General features: G+C 41.4%; 1 protein-coding gene and 1 long non-coding RNA gene across 3 annotated transcripts in view; one reads left to right on the top strand and one right to left on the bottom strand.

Annotated features, from left to right (window-relative positions):
• The window catches only part of LOC141418180 (uncharacterized), a 43,182-nt gene extending 28,252 nt beyond the window's left edge, over window positions 1-14,930 (bottom strand). Inside the window, exons 1-2 of the mRNA XM_074058616.1 lie at window positions 14,921-14,930; window positions 9,972-10,110 (exon numbers count right to left, since the gene is read on the bottom strand). Coding sequence (XP_073914717.1) covers window positions 9,972-10,110; window positions 14,921-14,930 — 149 coding nt within the window. The remainder of the gene's footprint in view (window positions 1-9,971; window positions 10,111-14,920) is intronic.
• The window catches only part of LOC141418160 (uncharacterized), a 306,302-nt gene that overhangs the window by 275,629 nt on the left and 4,401 nt on the right, over window positions 1-26,272 (top strand). The window lies entirely within an intron of this gene.

The following is a 26,272-nucleotide window of genomic DNA, read 5'->3' as shown; positions in this document are numbered from 1 at the left end:
ACTCTATGGAGAGCCCTGTGCTAAGCTTTTTGTTTCCACACTGTAACAGCCAGAGTCAATTCTCAACTCTCATCTTATGCACCCTCTGAGCAGCATTTGATAAAGTTGATTACTGTTTGCTTTTTTTTTTTTCCCTGTGGTACTGGGGCTTAAACTCAGGGCCTATACCCTGAGTTACTCCACCAGCCCTTTTTGTATTAGGTATTTTCGAGATAGGGTCTTGCAAACTATTTCCTGGGCTGACTGAACTGCAATTCTCCTGATCTGTGCCTCCTGAGTAGCTGGGATTATAGGTGTGAGCCACTGATGCCCAGCTCTGTTTGCTTCTTAAAATACTTTCTTCACATAGTGATGGGTCAGTACTGTTAGAGTTCAGGTCAGGATTGGGTCAGAAGAATGGAAAACATAAGAGGGTATTTTGTTGCAACCAATAGTAACTGCAGGAAGCAATTCTAGCTCAAGGTTGATGGACAAAGGGAAGATAATGGAGGTTATAAGAACCTAGTAGCTTGCAGAGAGTTGAGGGATCCTGTGATGTTGGGACTCACATCTGAGAAGGGGACACTTCTCAACTGGTATTGGAAGAGCTGGAAACTGGACTCAACTGCCAAGGTCAGGGTGAAGACCACTGCTGTGGTGAGGCCGCAGGAGCAAGGGTGTCCCCTTCCTTCTTGGGCCTCTGCATGCAACACCTACCAGGAATCCAGGTGGCAGACGAGAACTCTCATCTCATATCCTAGCACCATATCCCAGAGCAAAATCTAGAAGAGAGGGTTGGGGCTGAGACTGCAGGTGATTCACCAGCTGTCCATCCCCTTGGTAACTCAGCTACCACACACATACTTGAACTTTCATGCATCAACTTGTGTGCTCACCCAACCAGATGCAATTATCCTTTGTACAGATGAATGTGTTATCTCCCCAGAATGTTAAGACACAAATCTCAACAGTCACTGGATCCATCTGTGGTGAGGCTAATTGTTTTTTCTAATTCAGTTATAGTTCCACATGAATATCTGTACTATAAAGACTAAATCTTGAAGTTAATCACTGCCAATAATCTCTAATATAAAGTAATGAGAGAGGAGCATGGAAAGATGTTACTGGTTACTATATATACAAGTAGGAAAGACATAGGCAGAGATATTACAGGCATTGTTTCTGATCACAAGGCCACAGTCGACACTCTCTTGCTGGACTTTCCATATTCTCTCATCCTCGTCTGGTTGGGGTTTTTTACTGGTGGCGTGTCCCCACACTCCATTCCACCATGGTGCTGACTTTTGCAGAGAACCCACTGGATTTCAGACATTACCTTTCTGATCACAACCCGATTTATCCCTGGCAAGCAGGATTGATAGTCCTTGGATAATAGCAGTTTATTAGTTCATTTTCATGAGAAGCCTCCCTTGGCCCGGGAATAGTCTCTACTTCCAATTCAGCAGCCTCATTTTTGTGCCTCCTGGTGGACATATTCTTTCCTTGAGTACCAAGACCTCCAAATCAGCAGGATGGAAAGAACAATTCTGTGTGGGGGCTATTGAGTGGAATAATAAGAGGAGGTACTCCCTTTCCATCCCTTGATTCACCATGGAGAAAATAGTACCCTGTACTTGTTACTGACTCCGTGCACACAATGCATCCTATAAGACAGAATCCCATACTTTCTAGGTGTTGTCTTGGGTGCATACCCGAGTCTTAGGTATGCCATTCTCTTAGACCAGGTGCTTCTTACTATGTGGTGTATGGTAAGATCAAAGAATTGCATGGGTCTGAGCACATTTCTACACTTTCTTTGCTGTAAAATGAAATTCAGAAGCACTACGGTGTAGAATATTTAATTGATGCATAAGGAATTTTCTTGGTTTTCCTCCATTTGACCCACCCTCCCATTCCTACTTTGCTACTTTTCTCCTTTGCTGGCTCTTCCACTTCTCAGCAGTCTTCATAGTCTGCCTTATCCAGGTCTTCATTCTTGGTTCTATTTTCTTCTAGAGCTCTAGTCTCAGGGCTTTCAATACCATTGCGATGTTGACAATTCTTATGTTTATATCTCCATTCCCAACTTCTCTCCTTGAAGTCTCAACTCGCATCCTTAACTGCCTGCTCAACAGCTCTACTTGAACGTCTCACAGGCATCACAAAATGATCATATCCAACACACACACACACACACACACACACACACACACACACACACACATACCCCATGTGCTCATACACAGACCTGCTTCTCTCCAAGGCAAACCCATTTCAGTCAATGATTCCAACACTTATTCTGTTACTGCTTGGATCTAAGACTTTGGGACTTTTCCTTGCTTACATTTTTTTTTACTTATACTCCACTTTCAAAACTTCAGCAAATTCTGTCATCCTCGCTTTTAAAATGAATCTAGAATTGGATTGCTGTTCTATAGCCACCTTTCTTGAATCACTTATTACAATGGCCCTGGTCTCTCTGATTCTGCCTCTCAACACCATAGTCAGGTTGATGCTCTTAAAATGTTTCTTCCTAGTACTTATCACTACCCAACATAATCTTTATATATGAGTTGTCATCTGTCGCCCTGCATTAAAATGTGAACATGCAATTATGTTATACCTGATAACAATGTATTATTGAAAAATGCTAAGAGTGAGTAGATTTTAAGTATTCTTACCCCTGGAGTGATAACTATGTGAGGTAATATATGTTAATTAACTCAATGTAGCTAGTCCACAATGTATTGTGCATATATATACATAGTTTTCAAAACATGTTGCATATAAATATACACAATTTTGACAATTTAAGAAAACATTAAAAATGTGAATTCCATGAGAATGGGGACTTCATTGGTTTGTTCACTGCTATCTTCACAGCACCTAGAATAGTTTCAGGCACATAGTTTTCAGTAGTTATTTGTCAAACAAATAAATGAATAAGCATATCTTGCTTACAATAATTCTTTGAGGATATCTCAGTGTCCTCAAAGAAAGGACATAAAGAAGATGTGGAGAGTGTAAATGGGACACTGGATGTGGGAGGTTGAGGAGGGGGTTAATGAGAGGAGGAGGGGAAATGGAGAGGGTAGGGGATCATAGTATGTTACATTATATATATATAATGTATATTTGTAGATACCATAAAGAAACCCACCAAACATTGTTTTTAAAAGGAAAGGAGGAGGGAGCCGGGTTACGATAATATAATGGAGTGAACTTGCTCAAAATACACTATGTACACGTATGGAATTTTCACATGAAGTCTCCTTGTTTCATTAACAAATCCTAAATAATAAAAAGGAGGACTCAGAGAGATTAAATCACTTGATCAAAGTTGCTGAGTGGTTACGTGGCAGGATTTGAATTCTCTCCTGAGCCTAGGGTTGCAGATTTTGATGCTTTGCCAGACTCCTGCACATGTTGGTATTGGTAGGCTGGTCAAAGCCTGGGGGGCATATTTTCTTAGGATCAGAAATGAAGAATGCAAATCTCCATTTGTGAAGCTCTGCTCACTGGCAGGATACATTTTAAAACTCTTCAGTGTGTCTCCAGTGGATGGGACCTACTTCACTCCTTAACTTCACAGAATTTCTGCACTTGGCATTTCTGTTTTCATAGTGGGCCCCTGGTTCTGAAGGCAGAGTGCAGTAGAGACCTCAGAGGTGATAAACAGTGAGGGTCAAAGTCACCCAATTCTGTATCCACATCCGTGCAGGGGTCAGACTATGGCTAAAAGTACCCAGCTCCCACGGAACCCAGCCTCTGATCTCCAAGACTTAGGACATGGGTCTCTAGATTTGCCTTCCTGGAGAAGTCTCAGCAGGAGAATCTTTATTCCAGGGGAAAGTAAATGTTTTATGGATTCAGGCTGATGTGTGTGAGCATGACTCTCCATTTGAGGATTTCAGCTTTTAAACAGAGGCACAATTTGTCAATTTTGGTTTCAGTTTTATAAGCACTATCTTTTCCGAAGACTAAATTTGTGTGAGCATGAATGTACTAATGAAACATGACATTTTCATCTATTAAATGCACCTTCTCCAGGGAAGGGCTCTAAAAGAGTTCATAAAACTTCTCATGGCATCTGGGGAATCAGATCATTATATCTATAGATGTTTGAAAGAAGGACTAAAACCCTCGTGGTGGAAAAGTACTCGGAGTAATTTAAAGTATTAACATCAAAAGACTAAACAGAATACAGAATTAGGCAAGAGAAGTCAAGGGCTACACACCTTCCCGACCCCCACTTTCCAGTTCTGAAGAAGGGACTGGCTTACAAATGTAAGAAATTTCCATTATGACAATATTCACAATTTGATTTTCAGGCTGACACAAACTTGACTCAATTTTATCCTAAGAAGCCCCAAAGAATAATCTATCTTTTAAGCATCTGAGTCTATAGATTTTGTCAAAATCAAAACTCCATGGTGTTCTTGCATCTTCATGTAACAGAAAATTGGAAATATTAGTACTAATGTTTTTTGCTGTTAAACTTGAAATTGGTTATTATCAAACGCTTTCCAAGGCTGAGAAGAAGGGTATCTTAAGATGAAGAATAATGCCAGGAAGTTACACTTCAAAGCATTTTTGGAGAACTGGAATCTCCACAGAAGATACTAATTAATAAAAAGTCTTGTTAAAGCAGAATTACTTTCAGAGAGCTGAGAATACATGGAATTTAAAATGTTCTTAACAAAAGGTATTGCTAGAGGATTTCTCCATCCATCTGAAAGGGGTTGAAAAGTAAGTAGAATCCCAGTGGCAGTGTTTAGTCCACTGGATTACAAGGCAGAAAAGAAAGGTAAGCCTCAGTTCTTCCTACTCATTTTGGTGTTGGGATTCTTCTTTAAAATTCCTAAAATATTTCTTGGAAGAAGTTAATCCCCCCTCACCTGTTATTGTGTTTTGTTGTGGCCTCTGCAAGTATCATATATTCCCTAGTTCCAGTAGAAAGTAAATATCCTACTTAATCCATTCATACCTGTGTGGGTCTCCCCACTCTTTGGGCCTGGCCATAGAGTCTGGATGACAAAGTAACTGAGAGCAGGACCCTAGAGTATCACAGTTGGTCCCAGGCTATCAGATATCCCTTGCCCCCTTCTTTATATTCTTTCTAGGCTATGACCCCATCCCAGGACTTCCTCTTCCTATGCTGTCAGGAGAGAGGGGTGGCTCTTTCTGTCACTCTGGAGTCCCTTGAGATAGTCATTAAGAGCCACTAGGGAAATATAAGAAGGTTTGCCTCACTGACACCTTCCCCTTTTGTATATTTCTCATTTTTGTTTATTCCAAATCCCAGCAATTTAGGGTGGCTGTCTTTACCCTCAAAGGGTTAAGGCTCGAGTTCTAGGGCCAGAACCCACACAAAAAGCCCATGCTTGGCCCAGTCTAGCCTGGCCTGTGGCCCTGTCCCTGCTGTCAGCACCTCCCACACCCTGTGAGGCATTGACAACCACCAGTGCTAACAAATCCTTTTGAGAGACCCACAGAAGCACTCCTGCAGGCAGTGGTGTTAGGGCAAAGAGAGGAGGGGGCTTCCCTGAGGCCACAGGTGTTTGCCCCACATCTGCCTTCAGCCCTCCACACCTGCCACCACCACCTGGGTGAGGTGAGGGGCGGTTTTAAAATCATTAACTTCTGCCCTTCAAATTGAGGTTGGGAGGCATTGACAACAAATATCTCCCTCCCTCCCTCTCCCTCTCCCTTTTCCCTTCTCTTCCTCTTCCTCTCACTCATGTTTACAAACGTATTTTACACCTTTTAAGTTACTCCGTATTACCATTTCCATTCTCAGCTCTTTCCACAAGATTCTTTGTGCTGGCTGCCCTAATGTTTTTTTCTTTAGAACAAATGGAAAGGCCCCAAAGTGGAGACCTGTGGCTCATGTCTCACACTTACATGTGTGTCATTTGCTTGCACAGGCCTGCACAGACACAATCTGCAACTTACCCCCCACCTGCCACTATCTTATTGCTGTTTTTTTTTTTAATGGAACATATCTCAACCTGATTTTAAGATAATCTGTTTGCTTCTTCATTGTCTGTGCCACCCCAGAATACCATCTCCATGAAGGCTTGTTCACTGCAATAAGCCCAGTACCTGAAATAGTGCCTGAAACATAGCATGGCCTCAATAAATGTGTATTGAATAAATTTCTTGGCTAAATTAAGGAATATGTGATTAGAGTGAGAAATCTGTCAGCTTACATCAGAAGAATATTCACTTTTCTATCCTAATGGCTATGAGCAGGTTTCCCGTCCTTTACCCACACAGCTTCTGTGATTAATCTACTTGTATTCCATTTGCATTTATTGAGCACCACTGTGTGCGAGGCTCTGACATATACTTGCTGTGATCTGCAGGCAACAGAACAAGAAGGGTCTCTTTCCCATCTCTGCAGTTTTATTAACTCATAACACATGCAAATATATGGCAGGTTCCTTGGTCTATATGACTTGTCAAGGTCTGTTTTTGCCTTATTAAAGTTTGCTTTTCTTATTTATTATAGTGTGTGAAGATGCTTTCCATCTCCTGGTTACTTGGTGTGAAGAATGGTTCCTCCTGGTTACCAGCAATATTAGGAATGACAATAACACTGTAATCCTATTTATCTGAAGGTCAGAATTGCAACCCCTGCCATTAAGAAGATAGCCAAAAGCTCTGAAGTAGGTTGCACAGTATATGCATTTTACTCAGTAAGAAGGTCGAGAAGTCCTCAGTACCTGTGTGTGATGTAAGTTAGCGGGACAAAGGCAGTGACTGACAAACAAAAGTGACAACATATGGAACCCTTCACCCACGGAGAAGGGGACATGAGTCAGAGGACTCCAGGATAGCATCCTGGGGCCTTAGTAGAGGCCAGCATCTTTCCTACAGTTGGTCCCTATGCTGTAATTATCCTTATTGATATTGCCAGAGTCACCACCAACGCTTAAGTGTGTCCTTAAGATCACTCTTTATTGAGGTACAACCAATAAGCATGAAGTTGTAGAGAACGTGTACTAAAAACAAGTAAGTTCTGGCATTTGAAGGAACTCAGAGTTTGAATCTTGCTCCTTCCTCCTGCTTTCTCATTGCTTGTGTCCCTGTATTACAGCCCTTATCAAATTCTGCCTGAGATGATGGTCCCTTTTACATGTAGCTTTCTCCCTCATTAGATTGTGAGAACCTGGAGGCAGAGTGAATGTTTTATTTATTTCCTGGCCATAGCTCTATGTACATAATAGGCCCAGATAAGCATTTGTTGATTTGCATAGAATTAAAGTTTGGTGTCTGGAAAAGTCACTTAAATTGGAGAACTCAAATAGAAGCAGAGGAATTGAGTTGGAATTCACAGTTGCTGATGGATATCATGAGATGTCAAATTAAGGATTGGAGCTGGTTAATTAGATGATATTGGTTATTTCTGGGCCGAAGAGGTTTGTGTACTGAGAAGCCATTTTGTTCCATCTTATTTTAGAGGAGCAATGTCTAGCATGAACAATGGCTGGGATGGCACAGCCAGGACACACCCCCGCCTGGGACTCTGGATGGCCCAGTCTGAGGCTCCTTCTTTGCCTGATTGCTGAAGTCCCTTGATCAGAGAGAGCCTGCTGGCACCACACCTGTGCAGACAGCCAGCCCTACTATGCCTGCTTTGAGTCAACTCTCCAGACACTTTGGGATGGGAGGTGGAAGCAACCAACTCTCATATTGGTGCAGCCCAGCTCTGGAGGGTGGGGGCAGGACGAGCTCCCATTTCTCCACATCTCCCTAGATTCTTTGACCTCTGGACACAAAATACCATTCCCCTAACCTTTGCTGTCTCAAGTGCACTGATTTGTTGTCTTTAATATTTTTCCCTCTCTCTTTTTCTATTTCAGTTAGTTCTATTGAGCTTATTCTTTGGACAAAAATCATTTCTTTGCCCCTTCATTTATGAATAGGAAAAGGGACTTTGGAGTCCAATACATCTGAGGTTTAATCCCGGCTCAACCACTGGACCAGCTTGCATGGTTTAGGCTGAATTGAAGTGATAACCCCACATTCAGAATGGTTTACTTCTCTATCATATTTCATTGCTGGCTGGGGCTGTGCTCCAAGTCACAGCCAGAGGCCTGGGCTATGGCACTCGTCATCTGTAGCACCATTGGGTTGTGTTGAGGCAGGAGAATAGGGAAGTACAGCTCAGTTAGGAGGGGGTGGAGACTGCCAGGTAAAATGTCATAAAAGTCCCACCTAGGATATGCCCCCTGCAGGAGACATCTAGTTGAGAATGTCCTTGGAATGCCCTTTTTGTGGTTAACTCAGTAGCTGCTACATCATAATAAAAGAAGATGTTTGTGCACAAGGGAAAGACTAGGAGCTAGCACTTGCACTGAGGTGGGGAACCTGTCCTCAGATGACCCTTTGAGGCACCCCCACCCACATATACTTAAAACTTCATACATATGGACTGCATCTCATGTATGTAATTATAACAATGCATTATGGGAAGGGATATACACAGTCAAAAAAAAGTAATACCCTCCTGTCATTCAAAACTGTCAGGTGTTCAGCCCCAGCTTCAGCCTTAATTACAGCCCTAACAGAGAATCTGAGGCCTTGAGCTCCTTTGCTCAGGTCTGCTCCTGTCTGTAATTGTGTATTTTACTTTCAGTAAATCTATGCTTTGCTTGCTACTTCTATGCATTTTGTCTAAGTCTTTGTTCAACTCACTAAGAACATGGAACACTCACAGCTGAGACGTGCTTAGACCCAGCCCCCATGGTATCAGTGTACCAACAGAAAGCAAATGAGGCAGATCCTGCAAAGAGATGATGCGTGTGCATCTGTTATCTAGTGCTGTGTAACAAGCCCTCTCCAAGTTTTAGTGGCCTAGACAACAAGCATTTACTAAACTCACAGTTTGCAGTTTGATGGTTTAGGTGGGTCTCCACCAGAAAGTTATTCTGGTCTTCCCTGGGCTCTCTCTTTCATGCACAATGGGTTGAGGTCAGCCAGGTTACTGCTTTTTTAGGTTGTCTGGCTGTCAACTGAGATACCTCAGCTCATTCACAGGACCTGTCATCCTTTCGCAGGCTAGCCCAGACTTTTATCATGGTGCAGGCAGGGAAATAAGAAAGAGACCAAGAGAACAGAGGAATAAAGGTGGCACACCATCTTTCTTCTGCATCCTTTCTGCATCTGTTCACAAAGCTACAAAGTCAGCTCAGATTCAGAGGGTCTGAAGATAGATTCTACATCTTGATGGGCAAAGATGAAAAGCCATAGCAAAAAGGTGGAAGATATAGACTCAGGACCATGTATGAAACCAATATACCACAGTCTGCTCTCTGCTCAAAATTGTGCACATCCAGCTGGGCACAGTGGTTCACAGCTGTAATCCCAATTACTTGGGAGATAGGGTTATCACTGTCCAAAGCCAGTCTGAGCAAAAATGTGAGACCCTATCTCAAAGAACAAGCTGGATATGGTGGCTCACATCTGTCATCCAAACTATGCAGGAGTCACAGATAGAAGGATTGTATTCTGAGGTGTGTGGAGGGTCAGTAGAGATCCTATCAGAAAAACAGCTAAAGCTAAAAGGGCTGGAGCTGTGGCTCAACTGGTAGAGTGCTTGCCTAGCAAGTGCAAGGCCCTGAGTTCAATCCCCCTTACCACACACACACACACACACACACATCTTTCTATATGCAAAACATGCTCACCTCCCTGAAGACCTTCGAAAGTCTCCTCCCCTGTGGTATAAGGCCCCAAACCTGGGGCCTTGTAATCTACAAAAAATCCTGTGTCATGGTTTTTGATCTGGGTTTTTGATCCCAGCGAATATGGGAAAATCCTGTCTTCACACACCCAGTATGCAGTGGGAAACGGGATAGAAGAGCAATGAACACCCCCTTTGAAGCCAAGGTGCTAATCCTTAATAAGGCTGAAACCCTAGCAGGTAGAAACATCGGCTTTGGCAGGGCCCCCACTCTGGATAGAGCGCTCCCTGATGCACGCACCATCTGCTCCCTGAAAGGACGCCGTCTTCCATGTCTCCACAGCTCTTGAATGTGCTCATACCATCTTTTCTGTCATACTCCAAGCAGTTCCTGCAGAGGTAGTTGACATTGGTGGATCCGTAGATGTCTTTGGCGGCCTCTTTACCAGAGAAAGTTAAAGCCCAGAGACCTTTTTTGCAATTTGGACAGTCTCAGTGCCTCTTAGCCCAGGCTGGTGGTGGTCTAACCAGTACAACTCGTGTTTAAAAAAAAAAAAGGAGTTTCTGTGTGCTTTAGGATAGCCCACTTCAAGCTAAGAAACCACACTTACCATTTCTTTCAACTGTCTCTCTCCCTGTAGTGACTTACTGCTGTGTGAGATTGGGCTTCTGTGAGAGCCTCCCCTGAGCTGGACAGAACATTCGTTCTCTTTGATGTCTTATTAAAAGCTTGTACAACTATACAGTGATTTGATCTATGGCCTTACACTTTATTATTGTTATTTTGGTGGTACTAGAGTTTGAACTGAAGCCTTTGTGCTCACTAGGCAGGCACTCTACCATTTAAGCCACACCTCCAGCCCTTTTTCTGTAGTTATTTTGGAGATAGTTATTTTGCCCAGACAAGCCTGTACTTTAATCTTCCTGTGTTTTCTGCCATCACTGGAATGACAGTTGCTCACCATCATGCCCAGCTTTTTTCATTGAAATTGGATCTCACTAAGTTTTTCTGCCTGGGCTGGTCAGGAACTGTGATCCTTGCAATTTCAGCCTTCAGTGTAGTGTGGGATGTGCCCCACTAAGCCCAGCTATTGGTTAAGATGGGGTCTTGCTAGCTATTTTGCCTGGACTGGCTGTGAACCATGATCTTTCTGATCTTAGCCTCCTAAGTCCCTAGGATTACATGCATGAATTACTGGTGCCCAACTAGGCTTTATTATTTTTAACAGCTTTACTGGGGAGACTAACATACAGTGAGGTACAATATTCTAAAATACATGTATTCACATACATGCTACTTGTTATACCACCACCACAGTCGAGATAACATAGGCATCATATGCAAATCCTTTTGGAAACCCTTTGGAGTCTCTCCTTCCCAGTCATCCTAGGCCTTGGTTTTTATTGAAAGAATGGATAAAAAGTAACAAGAGAGGTTAATCTGATTATAGTATGATATATGCATGTCTGAAATACCAAGGCAAACCCTACTCAGTTATCATTCTACACTTTAAAAAAGGAAGGTTGAATCATCAGCAACACCACCAACAACAGGTGTTGGCGAGGATGCGGGGAAAAAGGAACCCTCTTTCACTGTTGGTGGGAAGGTAGACTAGTACAACCACTCTGGAAAAATATTTGGAGGCTACTTAAAAAGCTAGACATCGATCTACCATTTGATCCAGCAATACCACTCTTGGGGATATACCCAAAAGACTGTGACACAGGTTACTCCAGAGGCACCTGTACACCCATGTTTATTGCGGCACTATTCACAATAGCCAAGTTATGGAAACAGCCAAGATGCCCCACCACTGACGAATGGATTAAGAAAATGTGGTATCTATACACAATGGAATTTTATGCAGCCATGAAGAAGAACGAAATGTTATCATTCACTGGTAAATGGATGGAATTGGAGAACATCATTCTGAGTGAGGTTAGCCTGGCCCAAAAGACCAAAAATTGTATGTTCTCCCTCATATGTGGACATTAGATCAAGGGCAAACACAACAAGGGGATTGGACTTTGAGCACATGATAACAGCGAGAGCACACAAGGAAGGGGTGAGGATAGGTAAGACACCTAAAAACTAGCTAGCATTTGTTGCCCTTAACGCAGAGAAACTAAAGCAGATACCTTAAAAGCAACTGAGGCCAATAGGAAAAGGGGACCAGGAACTAGAGAAAAGGTTAGATCAAAAAGAATTAACCTAGAAGGTAACACCCATGCACAGGAAATCAATGTGAGTCAACTCCCTGTATAGCTATCCTTATCTCAACCAGCAAAAACACTTGTTCCTTCCTATTATGGCTTATACTCTCTCTACAACAAAATTAGAAATAAGGGCAAAATAGTTTCTTCTGGGTATTGATGAGGGGGGGAGGAGTGGGTGGTAAGGGAGGGGTGGGGGCAGGGGGGAGAAATGAACCAAGCCTTGTATGCACATATGAATAATAGAAGAAAAAGGGAAAAAAAATAAAAAAGGAAGGTAGAACAGGTCCAGTCCAGTAGGAGCGGGGAGGGCATAAATCAAATGAGTATGGTGGAAGTATTTTGTATTCATGTATGAGAACAGAACAATGAAGTGTTTGAAGGGATTCTAAGAAGGGGTGGGAGGATGAGGGAGAATGATGGGATCTTACCTAACTAAGCTATATTATAAGCACCTATGCAAATGTCACAATGTATCCCCCATACAACTATTATACGCTAATAAAAATATTTTTTAAAAAATGAGATACAATTGCATTTCTAAGAATTTTATAGTAATGGAATTATATAGTGTGAACCATTTTGTTTTGCTGTTTAGAGTCTTTTGCTTAGCATGTTTATTTTGAGGTCATCTGTCTTTTGGATATAGATATTCTTTATTCCTTTTTTTTAACTGAGTGGTAGTCCTTTGGATAGAAATACCAAAATGTGCTTATCCATTGACTTGATGCTTATTTTGGTTGTTTCTAATTTAGGTGGCATTGCAAATAAAACTGCACCGAATGCCCAAGTATGAGTCTTTGTAGGGCGTGTGCTTTCATTTCTTCAGGTTAATTTGTAGTAAAGTGGCTTTGGTGTATGATAGTTATATATTCAACTTCTTAAGAAACTGCCAAACTGTTTTCTCAAATAGCTGTGTAATTTTACATTCTGTAAGAGTTCTAGTGGCTCCAAGCGCTCCTAGACAGATGTTTGGCAGTTTTGTTCATCTTAGCTATTCTGTAGCTGGGTGGTGGCATCTCATTGTGGTTTTAATTGCACGTCTCTAAGGACTACCGAAGTTTGTTTTGTTTTTTATGTGTTCAATTGCTGTCTTTATATCTTCTGTGAAATGTCAAGTTTTTTGCCCATTTCAAAATTGTGTTGTTTGAGAGTTTATATTGGGAGTTCTTTATGTATTTTGGACACAAGTCCCTTATCAGCTGTCTGAATTCCAAATATTTTCTCCCAGTCTGTGGCTTTTCTAATCATAACAGTGATTTAGAGAGCAGAAGTTCTTACTTTTCATGAAGTCCAGTTTAGCAATTTGTTCCTTTAAGGGTCATGCACTTAGCATTGTACCTAAGAAATCTTTGAGACCCAAGGCCATGGAGGTCCTTTGTGACTATCTTCTAGAGATTGTACAGCTTTGTGTTTAGGTCTATGATTAATTTGTCTTAAATTTTTTGTTTGATCCAAGGTAGAGATCAAGTTTCTTTTTATTGCTTAATCTGTTCATCACATATGGACAGCAATTGTTCCATCACATTTCCTCAAGAGACTACCCTTCACCTACTGAATTAGCTTTTCAGTTTTTGTCAAAACTCAGTTTACTCAATTCACCTGGACTGGCAGAGCAAAAACCTCTGGAAACCTCCAACATAAAAGCAATAAGGATAGTGATAGAACTTGTCTATATTTCCTTTTTCACAACTGTGGAAAACCTAAGGTTTGCAATAAAATGAGGGATGCTTATTAAAGAAAAACAGTTGAATCTCAGCAAAAAACAAGCTTGGTTGCAATTTAGCTTACAGAATGATTCCTTTCCCATGCTTCTGGAGCAACAATTAAGCTACATTTCCAGTGACTGGGGCTGAGAGAGAAGAGTGTATTCATAGAGGAGAGGACACAGTAGTAGTGTGGGCATTTGGGGAGCTGAGTGTGCAGCTAAATACAGGGCACTTGTGGGAAGGTCGTTAGGGGGAAGGAGTTGAGACATAGGCAGGACTCAGATCTTGTGCAGCTAACCTACCAGGCCAGGAATTCAGCCTTTATCTTGAGGTTTATGGGAAGTTCTTGATGACTTTTACAATAAGAGGACAGAGAAGCTCAACCTAGCTCTTCAGAAGTCCCTCTGGTTACTATAGGGAGGTCAGCCTAGGCCATGGATTGGGTGGGGTGATAGGCCTGGAAGAAACTCACCTTCCCTGAGATAGGCTGTTGAACGTGGAGGCCAGGAAATCCTCAGAATTACTGCATGATCTAGGACTTACCTCCTCTGGACTTGGTCCTTGGTCAGTTGAAGGGTGGGTATTTGAGCTAACACGATTAACAGGATTCTTTACTTCTTCCAGAAGCTCTGTAAGATCTCATGCTCACTCCAGTCTAAAATTTAGGGACCTCATGTGCCTCCCCAGGAAACTCCTGGGGAAGTGGATTTTAGAAAAGATCCCAAGAAGGGTCAGGTGAGTCCAGCCTTAGCTGGTGAGCTTGGGCTGGTGAGGAAGCCATGTTGGTAAATGGTCTTTCCTGGCACTCCTTAAATCCTGTCAGTGAGGCATCCAATTAAGCCACTTATCTGAGGTTATAATTATTAAAATATCCTGAATTGTGATGCTAATAGCAAATTTGCTAAATGGAAATGAATTTTTAATATCATAATTTGTCTTTTCCTTCCTATCTGATCCATTTTCTCTGTTGATGTCACTTCATAAGAGCAAATGAAGCGTGGAGACATTCCATGCCCTTTCTGCTTGACATATTTAGTTAGATTTCAGTATATCTCGGAGTGTTTCAGGACCCATCCAGAGTACTGTGTCTGGTGGGTCTGGGCTTATTTGTTTGGTGACTGATTACTTCATGCCCAAGAATCACTCCTCTGTGGGCAACCTCACTTGAAGCTCACAATGCCACAAACAGCATTCACGCCACCATCAGGTCTAGGGTTGTCATCCAGGAGAAGATGCAATGTCCCCAGACCTTTCCAGTGTGTGGCTACCTGTGAGGTTGTATTATTTCTTTCCTTGTTGTTGGTTTTTTTGGAGGGAAGGGTGGTACCTGGTGTCATGTTTGCTAGGGAGGCCCTCGTCAACTTGAATCACGTCCTCAGCCCTGTGAGGTCACATTAGCGGCGTAAACAGACGTTCGAGTGCCTTGCACACCCATGGCTGCTTGGGTCCTCCGCCCTTCCCACATGATTTGGAATACACTCCAGGGTTCCCAGGCTCACACAGTAGTCTGCTCCTGCAGCTTGCAGAGCTGTGTGTGTTTGGGATAGAAAGAGGGGTTACTTTTCTTCTCTGTCATATGTATGTTAGCAGTGAGTGACATTAATCTGCATTGGATTTACAGCCCTCCCTAGGCAGACCAGGGTCTAGGAGAGGACCAGATAGCTTGGTGTCCATGCAATTCTATTCTGAGTCTCCCTGACCTTCTGACCTTGAAATTCTGTCTTCCCCAAATGATAGATGGTATTCTGGAGTGCTTCAGTTCCTGATATGACAGACTTAGGCTGACCCCACTCCAGTCCTTAAATGTACCCAACCTGCACAGTGAGGCCAACCCTCGACTGCACACCAGGGCTATATTCAGAAGTTGAAGTCGCCCCGAAGTCACCCACAGGTCTAGCACCTGCTAGTCCTGTCACGAGTTGTCAGTTCACTGCCCACAAACATGTGAGTGAGAAGTGTTATCAGGCATGAAAGGTGAGCATGAGTTCCTAATTTAGTCAAATGCATTGATTCATCACACAATGCACCTTTGTTCATTGCTCAACAAATATATAAAGGTCTACGACATGGCAGGTACTCTTCTAAGTGAGAGGACACAGCAGAGAGAGGACACAGCAGAGAAAAGACACAGCTATGAGCAAAACAGATACAAACCTCTGCCCTCGTGGAGTTTATATTCTAGTAGGAAAAATAGCAGATAATAAACAAGTGCAGAATAAAGTATGTGAGATGATAATATGCAACATGAAGAAAGACGCAGCTCAGAAGGGAGGGGGCCAGGAGTGAGGATGTTGCAGTTGGAAGTAGGCAGGGGATTGTTTGAATAGAGACTTGATGTAAGAGTACCTTGCACTTATCCAGGGAAGAGCGTTCCAGGCAATGAAAGTGCCAGTGCAAAGGTCCTGGGGCAGATACCATGCTGGTGAGCTTGCTGAGGAACAAGCGTACTAAGCCACAGCTGAGTAAATCAGGAGGGTGCTAAGAGTTGAGGCCAAAGAGAGTCCTAGAGACCATTTGGATGAGTGGGATGGGAGGTCTAGCGGGCTTAGAACCTTGAAGTGACATGATCTTTGTTTTGAAAGGATCACTCTGGATGTGGTGTTAAAATTAGATTGTAGGAGTGTAGGAGGATGAGGGCTGAATGAGGGAGAAGACCCTTGCAAAAATGTAGACAGGCAGTGATGGTGGCTTGGACCAACATATTACTGATGAGGTAGTGACAACTGTCACATTCTGGATATATTTTTAAGACATGACTGACAGAACTCAGCCAATGAGCTGAAAGTGAAATGCAAAGAAAGCAGAATTGAGGGAAACAGCAAGGCTTTTGCCCAAAGAAACTGGAAGCATGGCACTGCCTTTGTTGAGACGGATGGAGTCGGGGAGGAGCAGCGCGGTGGAAGACTAGGAAGTAGGTTTTGAACATGCTCAGTTGGCAGTGGATGTACCCAATAGGCAGATGGTTGTATGAACCTGGACCTCTAGGGTGGAGACAGAAATTTGGGAAGCATCAGGATTTTGATGGTGTTTGTGCTCAGGAGACTAGAATAGGATACTGTTCAGATGTGAGAGAAATAATGAACCTTTAAAAATATCCAGCAAGTAAAGGATAACATGTGAGGAAGCCATTTCAATATAGGAATGACAATGTATTCAGCTTCCTTGTCCCATTTATATTTTGATTCTGAAGAAAGGGGAGAAAGTGTTCACTGTTAAGAAAGGGAGATAAGGGCTGGGCATGGAAGGGCATGCCTGTATTGTCGGCTACACGGGAGGTGAGGGTAGTATTGTGGTACGAGGCCAGCCACAGGCAAAAATAAGAAACACTACCTGAAAAATAACTAAAGCATAAAAGGTCAGAGGGGTGGCTCAAGTGGTAGAGAGCCTGCTTAGTAAGTGCAAGGCCCTAAGTTCAAATCCCAGTACCACCATGAAAAAAAATAAATACATAAATGAAGGGGAGATTAATATCTAATTCAAACTGTGGTTCCCACTCAAGGTGTTTTTAAAAAGTGCAGTCAGGAGATGGATTGCCTGGGAAGGTTCTAATGTGCACGCATGGAAGTGGGGAACATGGTGTAAAACTTTCCAGGATTCTAGAAATAGACCTTTTTCTTTTTCACAGTGAACAGTCAAGAAAAAGCTTTTAACATTTTAAGTACCCTTTAGCCATGGATATTTATTTCTGTGAACTGATTTACATATAATTAGAATATCTACAGGTTCTAAGGGGAACATTCGTCCTTTTCCCAAGCTGTAGAAATACAATGTTTGAGGTTTTTCAGGAAATGGGGAATAATAAAATGGGAGAAAAATATCAGAGTTCAATTCCTTTTATAATTCACCAATATTTTTAAGTCTTCCAAATAGATTTTTAAAAAATAGTTATGGGGTGATAGTTTTATATAATTAAAACAGGATTTTGAAAAGAAAAAGGTGCTTTGCTCATGGAAAATGATTCTTTACATTGAAGATGTAATGTGAATTTCATAATAGCATAATATAATATTTGAGCAGCTCAGCAGGCTCACATGCAGATAAGATTCTTCTTGGAAGCTATTCCATTATGGATTATCTTCTTTAATTGGTGAGTGATAAGATATGGGGGACACTCTGTGCCTAACGTTCCTAGGGGGACTTTGGCCAGTCTAAAGCCACTGAGATCAGGGATTGGAGATAATGCTGCACCTGAGCTGTCCAGGCCCCAGTGGCACAGGTGTGTGATGGTCTGGGTGCTGGAGCATCCAAGCCCACTGGCTTGCCATACAGGTTGTCCCTGGACAACCCTGAGCAAATGGCTCTAGACAGCAGGGTTGGGCTTGCTTGCTCTGTATTTCCCTGGGTGGATGGGTTTTTACAGATTTGGAATGTAGGGAAGGGGCTGAAAGAACTCCTCAGTCCCCTCTATTAGGTGCCACCAGTCAGCTAGATGTTCCCATGTCCAGCACCTGGGAGAAGTCAGGTTGTTCAGCCCAGGAGGCAGCTTGCACACCAGAACAAACTGGATCCCAGTGACCAGCAGCTCCACAGTGTGGCAAGTCAGGGTGGAATCCAGGCATTCTTAGGGGAGAGCCCTTGTAACAGAGATGACTTGTGCTTATATTTCTCTCTCCCTCTTGCATTCAAGATCTGGCCAATGGACTGTGAGTAAAGGCAATGGGTGCTTCTTTTGGGCCGTGGCATTTTAAAGTGAGTGGAGTTTCTTTATTTCCTCTCTCTTTATGCTGTAATAAGTTTGAGAGGACCGCGTTGATTCCTGAGTCACCATGGAATGTGGCCTGACCAAACGTCATTGAAATCTGAAGCTTTTGTTGGGTTGAGTCACTGAGATTCAAGGATTTAGTTGTTATTGCAGAATAGCACACCCATCCTTTCTAGTGATTCCTTGTTCAGAGTCACTTTTATACTTCATGAGGTCTTAGTCATTGATGTGGTTTCCATCCATAGACACATGCTCAGAGAAGGAGCCTCATGCTGCTTTCTTTGGGGGGCCATTACAACCCTATGTTGATGATGGCAGATTTCCTGAATGGGACCAATCAGAGGTGGAGTCAACTTTTCAGCTGTAGCCCTAGTAGGTGCATGGATTTGCTGGTATGTTTCTGTTTCCCAAAATTTGTATGAAATTAAATTGATCTCACATCCTAATCAAGGAGACCTCATGTTCAACAGGAAGAGCAATATCCCATATAAAATTGTGTAGTGGGTCATCTTTCATCTACCTTTGAAATGATTCACGACTCTCTAAGCTAATAAAACACCTTGCTGAAATAAAATGATCCATCCAAGCAAATAAAAACCCTCGCAGAGTTACTGTATGGCATTTTCTAGGGAGCTATAACTATGATAGCTAGTTTATTGAGAACTAAGTAGAAAACCCAAACACTGGCAAAGCTGCAAGGGAGAAATGAATCACCACTGGGGGGAATCTGTGCCAGGAAGTGCTCAGGAGTCTTAAACTATATGGACTGTCAGTGAGAGAGGGACTGTCGGTGTGACAGGACTTGGAGCTGGCTTCTTGGTGTGTGTGCATCAGAGCTGTCATCCACCCAGCCTTGGATGTTCACAGAGCCTCCCTCAGAATTGACCTCATGCCAAGCTCCACAGGGGAAGAACGGACAATACAGGCTGTATTTTATAGGAGACTTGCAGACTTAGTTGGGAGGTCAGATTTTATCTATTACCACAAACCACTGAAGAATGGATGTAGTTAGTAAACACTATGGAGGCTCTACTAGACCCTGTCTTCAGATCAGGGCTCCTCACCCACAGTGTCCTTGTTGTTGGTATCATCTTCTGAAGAGTGGGGTGGGATTGCTCTTGTCTGGGTCCCCTTTCAACATCCTTAACAGGTGGCCATTTGATCTATGTTTAGATATTTCCAGTGTCTGGAAACTTACTACCTGTCAAAGAGGGTTATTGGACAATTCTTTCTGTTGAGATGAAACCTAATTCTTCTACAGATACAGTGCCCCGCCCCCCTCAGGTCTGCCACTGTGTAAGACTGTCACTCAACAGCCCTGTGGACATTTGCTCAGAGCACTCAGGCCAATTCCCCATACATATGCATAGCTCCCACACGTTCTCTCCAGGCTGAGCACCCCAGCTGTACCCAGAAGCATGGCACGACTTCAGAGACTCCTCGCTTTCTGGATAGCTTCCCTGGCTTGCTCCAGTTGTCCAAGGCCCAACCGTGAGAGCTCTGCTTCTTACCTTTGTCCTGGCTGCCATGTTGCCTCAAAGTGTATCACCAGCCTAGAGCAGTTAATGGAGGACTTTGGGCTTTTAAAATCTCTTTCCTCATACTTCTTTATTCTACAGTGAGGTCACATCATTCAACTATGACAGAAAGGTAGCTATGATCACAAAATCATGTGTGCAACATGTGGGCAGCAGTCAAACTCTTTCCTCACATAGAGGAGGCGTGAGTCAACGCCTCTGTTTCTAAATGAAAAAAATGGTTACTATTACTTAAGAAATAATTGGTGAAGAATGGATCATTGATACCTCTTTTAAATTTTATTTTTAAATAGTTTAAGGTTTATATAAAGTTATAAAAATAGTACCCAGAGTTAGTTCTCTTCATGAAGCTTCCCCAATGATAATATCATATAAAACCAGAGTACATTCTATCAAAATTAGGGAACTGATGTTTAGGACAAGAATTTTAACTCAGTTACAGATCTTATTTGGACTTCCTATTTTGTATGTGTTACTATGTATGTGTGTAATTGTAGTTGTATGGAATTCTATCACCTCTGTAGACTCGAATAACCATCACCATAATCAGATGTAGAACTGTTCCATCAGCCCAGAGTGACTTTCTCATATGACCCCCAGATAACCACATCTTTCCCTAGCCCTGACCCCTGGCAACCACTGACCTGTTCTTTGTCACTGTAATTCTGTCACTTTGTGAATGCTTGAGATTGGCTTTTAAAGTCAGCATAATGTCTGTGGATATCTTCTGCTTGCTTGTACTAATGCTCTTAAATTACTGGATAGTTTTCTATTTTAAACTTGAAAAATGTGACAAGACTACCCCAGTGCATACAGTTAAATAAATAAGCCATTGGCTTATGGGTAGAAGAATGACTCTTGTCCCCTTGGCCAGTATACAGGATCTGCTTAGGCACAGCACAGAATTAAACAGTTCCTCTGGGCTCTAGGACTGTGAATAGGACACATCTGAGTTTCTGCCTACTTCTTTTAACTCCCTCTGTCCTTTCAAACACTAATATATTTCATAGTCTAAAGATCTCACCATTTTCAAAAGTAAGGAAACTAAATCAAGAGGAGTTGAACTTGTCAACCCATAGATTGTCTTAATTGTCTTCAGGGAAGCATTTCAGCAGGGGCAGTGGGGTGTCACATTTTCAACTCCCTCCCAGGCATATGCCTTCAAGAGGGTCTGTATTCTATGATTGTCTGATCTAGAAAAAAGCTGTCCAGATTCCATTACAGCTTTGAAAAAAAGTCAGAAGTGATTAGCTACAAAGTGAAAATATACACTGTTATTTGGCAAATATTCATGTCACTGTTGAGCATTTCAACTGTAGATGGGAGATTAAAATATGGAAAAATTAAGGATTAGAGAGACACTTATGTTTTAGCAATTAAAATCATTATTTAGTGAGTTTACCTATTTATAGCTCTACTCCTGGACAGGGAATTCAGACTTTTTAAAAAAATTTTTTTTAGAAATCTAGGGAGTTTAATGCAATCAAATATTTCTAAAATGATTGTCGAGAAGTAAAAATTTATTGGCTATAAATCAGATAATTAGTTTCTGAGTCTAAGCAAAGTAAAACTCAATGTTGATTGTATTTTAAACATAATCAAACATGTATATATGGTTGGATGCTAGTAACTTAATTATTTTTTTAAATTCAACAAACATAATTGAATTCCTGCTTTGTAAAATGCCTCTCTGGTAAGCATCCAAGAAATATTTGTTGAATAAATAATGAATAAAGAATGAATGAATTAATTAGGAAACAGGGTAAGTTAATAAAAATGTGGCCAGATGTTTGGATTCTTAAATGAAACAAACCTTAGGATAACATGTTGTCCATAAATAATCTGTTATAATCTCCTTATTTAATTACAAGGTTATCTTTATGAATAATAACTTTGTATGTAGTTTAATGTAGAAATGATTTTTAAAAACTGTAGACTTGGTATTATATGTACTTGAAAATCACTTTCCATTTTTTCTCCTTTTTTTTTTTTTTGTGCTACTGGGTTTGATCTCACATTTGCTAGTCATTTGAACCACGCCATTAGTCCTTTTTGCCTCAGTTATTTTTCTAGATAGGGTCTCCTGGTTTTGCCTGGGCTGGCCTGGACAGCAATTCTCTTATGCTTCCCAGGTAGCTGGGATGACAGTTGTGCATCACTACACGCAGTTTATTGGTTGAAAAGGGGTCTCAATAACTTATTGGATGGGCTAGCCTAGAACCACAAACCTCCTGATCTCCGACTCCTGTGTAGCTGGGATTATAGGTATGAGCCACTGTACTTGACCTCTCCAAGCTTTGATTAACTGTAGGTAACATCTGTTCAAAATATACTTCTAAGCAGAGAAAAGAGTGACATTATTTCTTTCTTTACTACTGCCAGGTCAGCTAATGCTAATTCTAACATAAATGCTAAAGCACCACCTTTCTGAGCTTTTATTAAGTCCCGGTGCTGTGCTTAGCGTGTGTTAAGTAGATGCTGTTTAATCCTCGCCACTACCATGAGAAGCTATTGTGATGTCTTTATAAGTGAGGAAACTGAGACTTAGAGAGCTTGAGAGGTTTTTCCCAGGTTACAGTGACAGTAAGTGGTAAAATCAGCATTTGAACACAGGTTACTATCTCCAAGGCCAGAACTCATTAACTCCTCTGCTATTTCCATACTGTTCTGTTTCTATTTGTTGGAGCTAGTGTGCGTAGCGTTTGAGGTTGGCCTCTTAGAAACACTTGAGGTAGCTGCGTAGAAACAAAAATTGCTTTTGTTCCTTTAAAGATCTGCTTCCCTGATCTCTCTGAAGTAGTGGGGATGATCAGGCAAAAAAGAAAAATGAAGGCACTGAGCAGACGTGGGCAGGTGGAGAAGAAAAGTTGTAGGCTTCTGGAACCAAGTGGATACTCTCAGTTTGCAGTGGTCCAGTGATGCACACTGGGGAGATGGGACAGAGTGGGGACTGTGTGAGTCCTGGACATGTTCCCCAAGAGAACTCAGCCGATTCCATGCTCAGTGCAAGCTCAGTGCAAGCACCATGGCCCTGATCATGTCTGGGATATTCTCCCCACAGACCAGGGGACACAGAGGGCCAGTGGCCAGCAGGAAGGCAACAGTGAGGGCCAGATTCTGTCACTGGTGCCACTGGTGAAGAAGTCATGTCCTTTGACTCTCAGCCTAAATGTAATTTGGTCCCCATAGGCCACTTTGAGCATTCCTTCTGAGATGCTCCCAAGGTGCTCTGCACTTCCCCTACTTTTGTGACTTCTTTTTAAAACTGTCTTGTCTGTGAGTTCTGGGGGACACAGAGAGAGTCTCTTTGTTCACTGCTTTGTCCCAGGTCCAGAAAGAAGGTGTAAAACACAGGGACTGCTCAGTAAATAATCACGAAACAGTTTGGAATATTTCCCAATTGTGAGCAGAAAAAGTCTTGGGGACATTACATAAAAGGCTCTGAGCCTAGAGTTTTCTTACTGTTTAAATTTGGGCATGTTGTCTATGTAGGACTCCTGGCTTAATTCCCTCAGACCCAAACTCTTTGTTTTTGTCAGTTTGTCTGTTTTTCCCCTGTCCTCTTTCTGTTCCTTACTACCCTCTTGCTTCCTCCTTTATTTCCTTCTCTCTACCTTCCTTCTGTCTTTCCCTTTGGTTTGATTTTATCTATTTCTCTGAAATTCTTTTCATGGAGAATATATACATATATTTATAGCTGAAGGAAAAGGTATAGTAATTTTTTGACAATGTTTTTGTTAGTATATCATGGTTATACAGGGAGATTCGTTGTGATATTTCCATATATGCATATATTGTACCCCATTTGGTTCATCCCCTTCATTCTTCTTCTTCTCCCTCTCCCTTCTCAAAATTACTTCAACAGTTTTCAGGGTTCCATATTCATACATATATAGAATATACATTCACCCTAAAAGTATTGTCCTTAATAGCTTAGGGGAAACTACAGAAAAAGACAAATAGAATGTTTAACTTTCAACCCAGCAGAAGAAAATTCTATAGATTTAACCTAATAGAATATAAGAAGTAAGGGATAAAAGGGAGGTATGGAAAATAGAAAACATTTAAAGGTACAAATAAGTGTTAATATAAAAGGAATTACAGTACTATAGTTCAAATTCTGTAATAGAACCATAATGATTAATTGAATTAAAAGATAAAAATCAAGCAATATATTGCTTATAAGATACATTTTAAAATCAAAAGGATATAGAAAGGATGGGAATTTGAATATCAGAGAAGCAATAATTTAAGGCATAAAATATTATAAGGGGAAAATGAAGATGTTATATGTTGGTAAAACAAATAATATATCAAGAACTACCATGATCACAGCATATGTGTCCTTGCAATATGACATCAAAGTACAAAAAGCAACAATGACAGAGCTAGGGTGAGAAAAAAAATCAAAAATCATTGAAGATATTAACACATACTCTTAAAAACTAGTAGCTGCCAGTCACGGTGGTCCATACCATAATACCAGCAGTCAGGAGGCTGAGGAGGAGAATTGTGAGCCCCTGTCTCAAACAAACACAGAAATCCTAGTAGCTGGAGTATGCAAAAATAAAGATATAGAAGATTATGGTAAAATAATTTATCAGTCCCTTTCTACCCCACGAATTAAAATATGTTGTCTTCATATACAGATGGAAGAAACACAAAGTATAATATGCTAGGCCACTCACAGTCCATTTTCTCTTTGCTTTCACAGGATACCACAGATTGGATAATCTAGCTGGCTTCTGATTGTAGGCATGATGACAGTATCTGATGAGAGCCTCCCAGCTGCATCATAATACAGCAGAAAGTGTCACTGGGCACAAGAGAAACAGAGAGAAAAAACAGTCCCTGTACTAGGAGCTCACTCCCATGATAACTAACTGAGTTCCAAGAGAATGGTCTTAATCCTTCCATGAGGGTGGAGCCCTTATGTCCTAATCACCTCTTAAAGGTCCCACTCACTTCTTCATACTGTTACAGCAGAAATTAAATTTCAACATGAGGGTTAGAAGGAGCATTCAAACCATAGCAGCCATAAAAGAATTTTTGTTTAAATTTACAATTTTACAAATTAAAAAAATTAACATCTTACATACAATGTTTTGACCTTGATGCAATTATATTTTAAAACCCTCTATGTCTAGAAATTAAAAAAAATACAAATAGCACTGAGCTATTGAAAAGAAATCAAAGAATGCTGGGTGCTGATGGTTTACACCTGTAATCCTAGCTACTTCAGAGACTGAGATCAGGAGGATCACAGTTCAAGGCTAGTCCAGGGAAGGAGTTTGGGAAACCCTATCTTCAAAATAACTAGAGCAAATGGGACTGGAGGTATGGCTCAAGGGATAGAAAGCCTGTTTTGCAAGCCCAAAGCCTTGAGTTCAAACCCCAGTTCCACCTCCCCCCAACATACACAAAAATCAAACAGAAACTACTAAATATTTAGAAGAAAATGACAATGAAAGGTCTGCATGCCAATTTTTGTGAGTCTTGTTGAAAGCAGTACTAAGGTAAATTTATAGCTTTAAATCAATTTGCAAGAAGTTAAGAAAGAATGTAAGTGAGACCTAAACTTTTGACTTACAAACTTCCAAAAACTCAGTAAGCCCAAATAAACAAATAGGCACAGCTCAGTCAACTTAATAAATGCAGAGAACAAAACCAATAGAAGATTAACTGAAAGAGTTCTTTAGAAAGGTTAATAAAATAGGACTGAATGAGATGGTTCATGCTTGTAATCCTATCTACTAGGTAGGTAGAAATAGGAGGTTGGCTGTCCAGGGTCAGCCTGGGCAGAAGCACAAGACCCTATCTTAAAAAAAACAAAACACCCATATCTAAAAGGGCTGGGGGTGTGGCTCAAGTGATAGAATGCTTGTGCAAGGCCATGGGTTCAAAACCCCAGTAAAGGGTATTGAGGGGGTGGGGGGGAGAGGGAGGGGGTGGAGTGAGTGGTAAGGGAGGGTGTGAGGGCAGGGGGGAGAAATGACCCAAGCCTTGTAGGCACATATGAATAATAAAAGAAAAAAAAACCCAGTAAAATAGAGAATCCTCTGGCATGACTGAAAAAGATGAAAAATATAAACAAAATATGAGACAAAAGATGAATTAGATAAAGTTCTAGAAAAATGTAAAATGCCAAATGTGGCCTAAGATGTTAGTAGAATTCTATTTCTTGATATAACAGGAATGGTATTATCATCACATCTTCAAGAAAGCCCTAGCTCCAGAAAGTTCTACAGCTATGTTAGATAATGCTTTCAGGAAATACATAATCCTGATCTGTGACATTGCTACAGAAAAACAGATATCAAGGGAAAACAGTTGACATGATTTTATCTGGCAAGTGTAAACCTTTACTCCCAAACTATAAAAGCAATCCAGGAAAAAAATATTTAGATCAGTTTCTCTATGAACATAGAGGTGAAAAAAT

Source organism: Castor canadensis, chromosome 16, assembly GCF_047511655.1.
Source record: "Castor canadensis chromosome 16, mCasCan1.hap1v2, whole genome shotgun sequence".
In the NCBI taxonomy this organism is placed as follows: Eukaryota; Metazoa; Chordata; class Mammalia; order Rodentia; family Castoridae; genus Castor; species Castor canadensis.
This window is presented reverse-complemented; position numbering and strand designations above follow the sequence as displayed.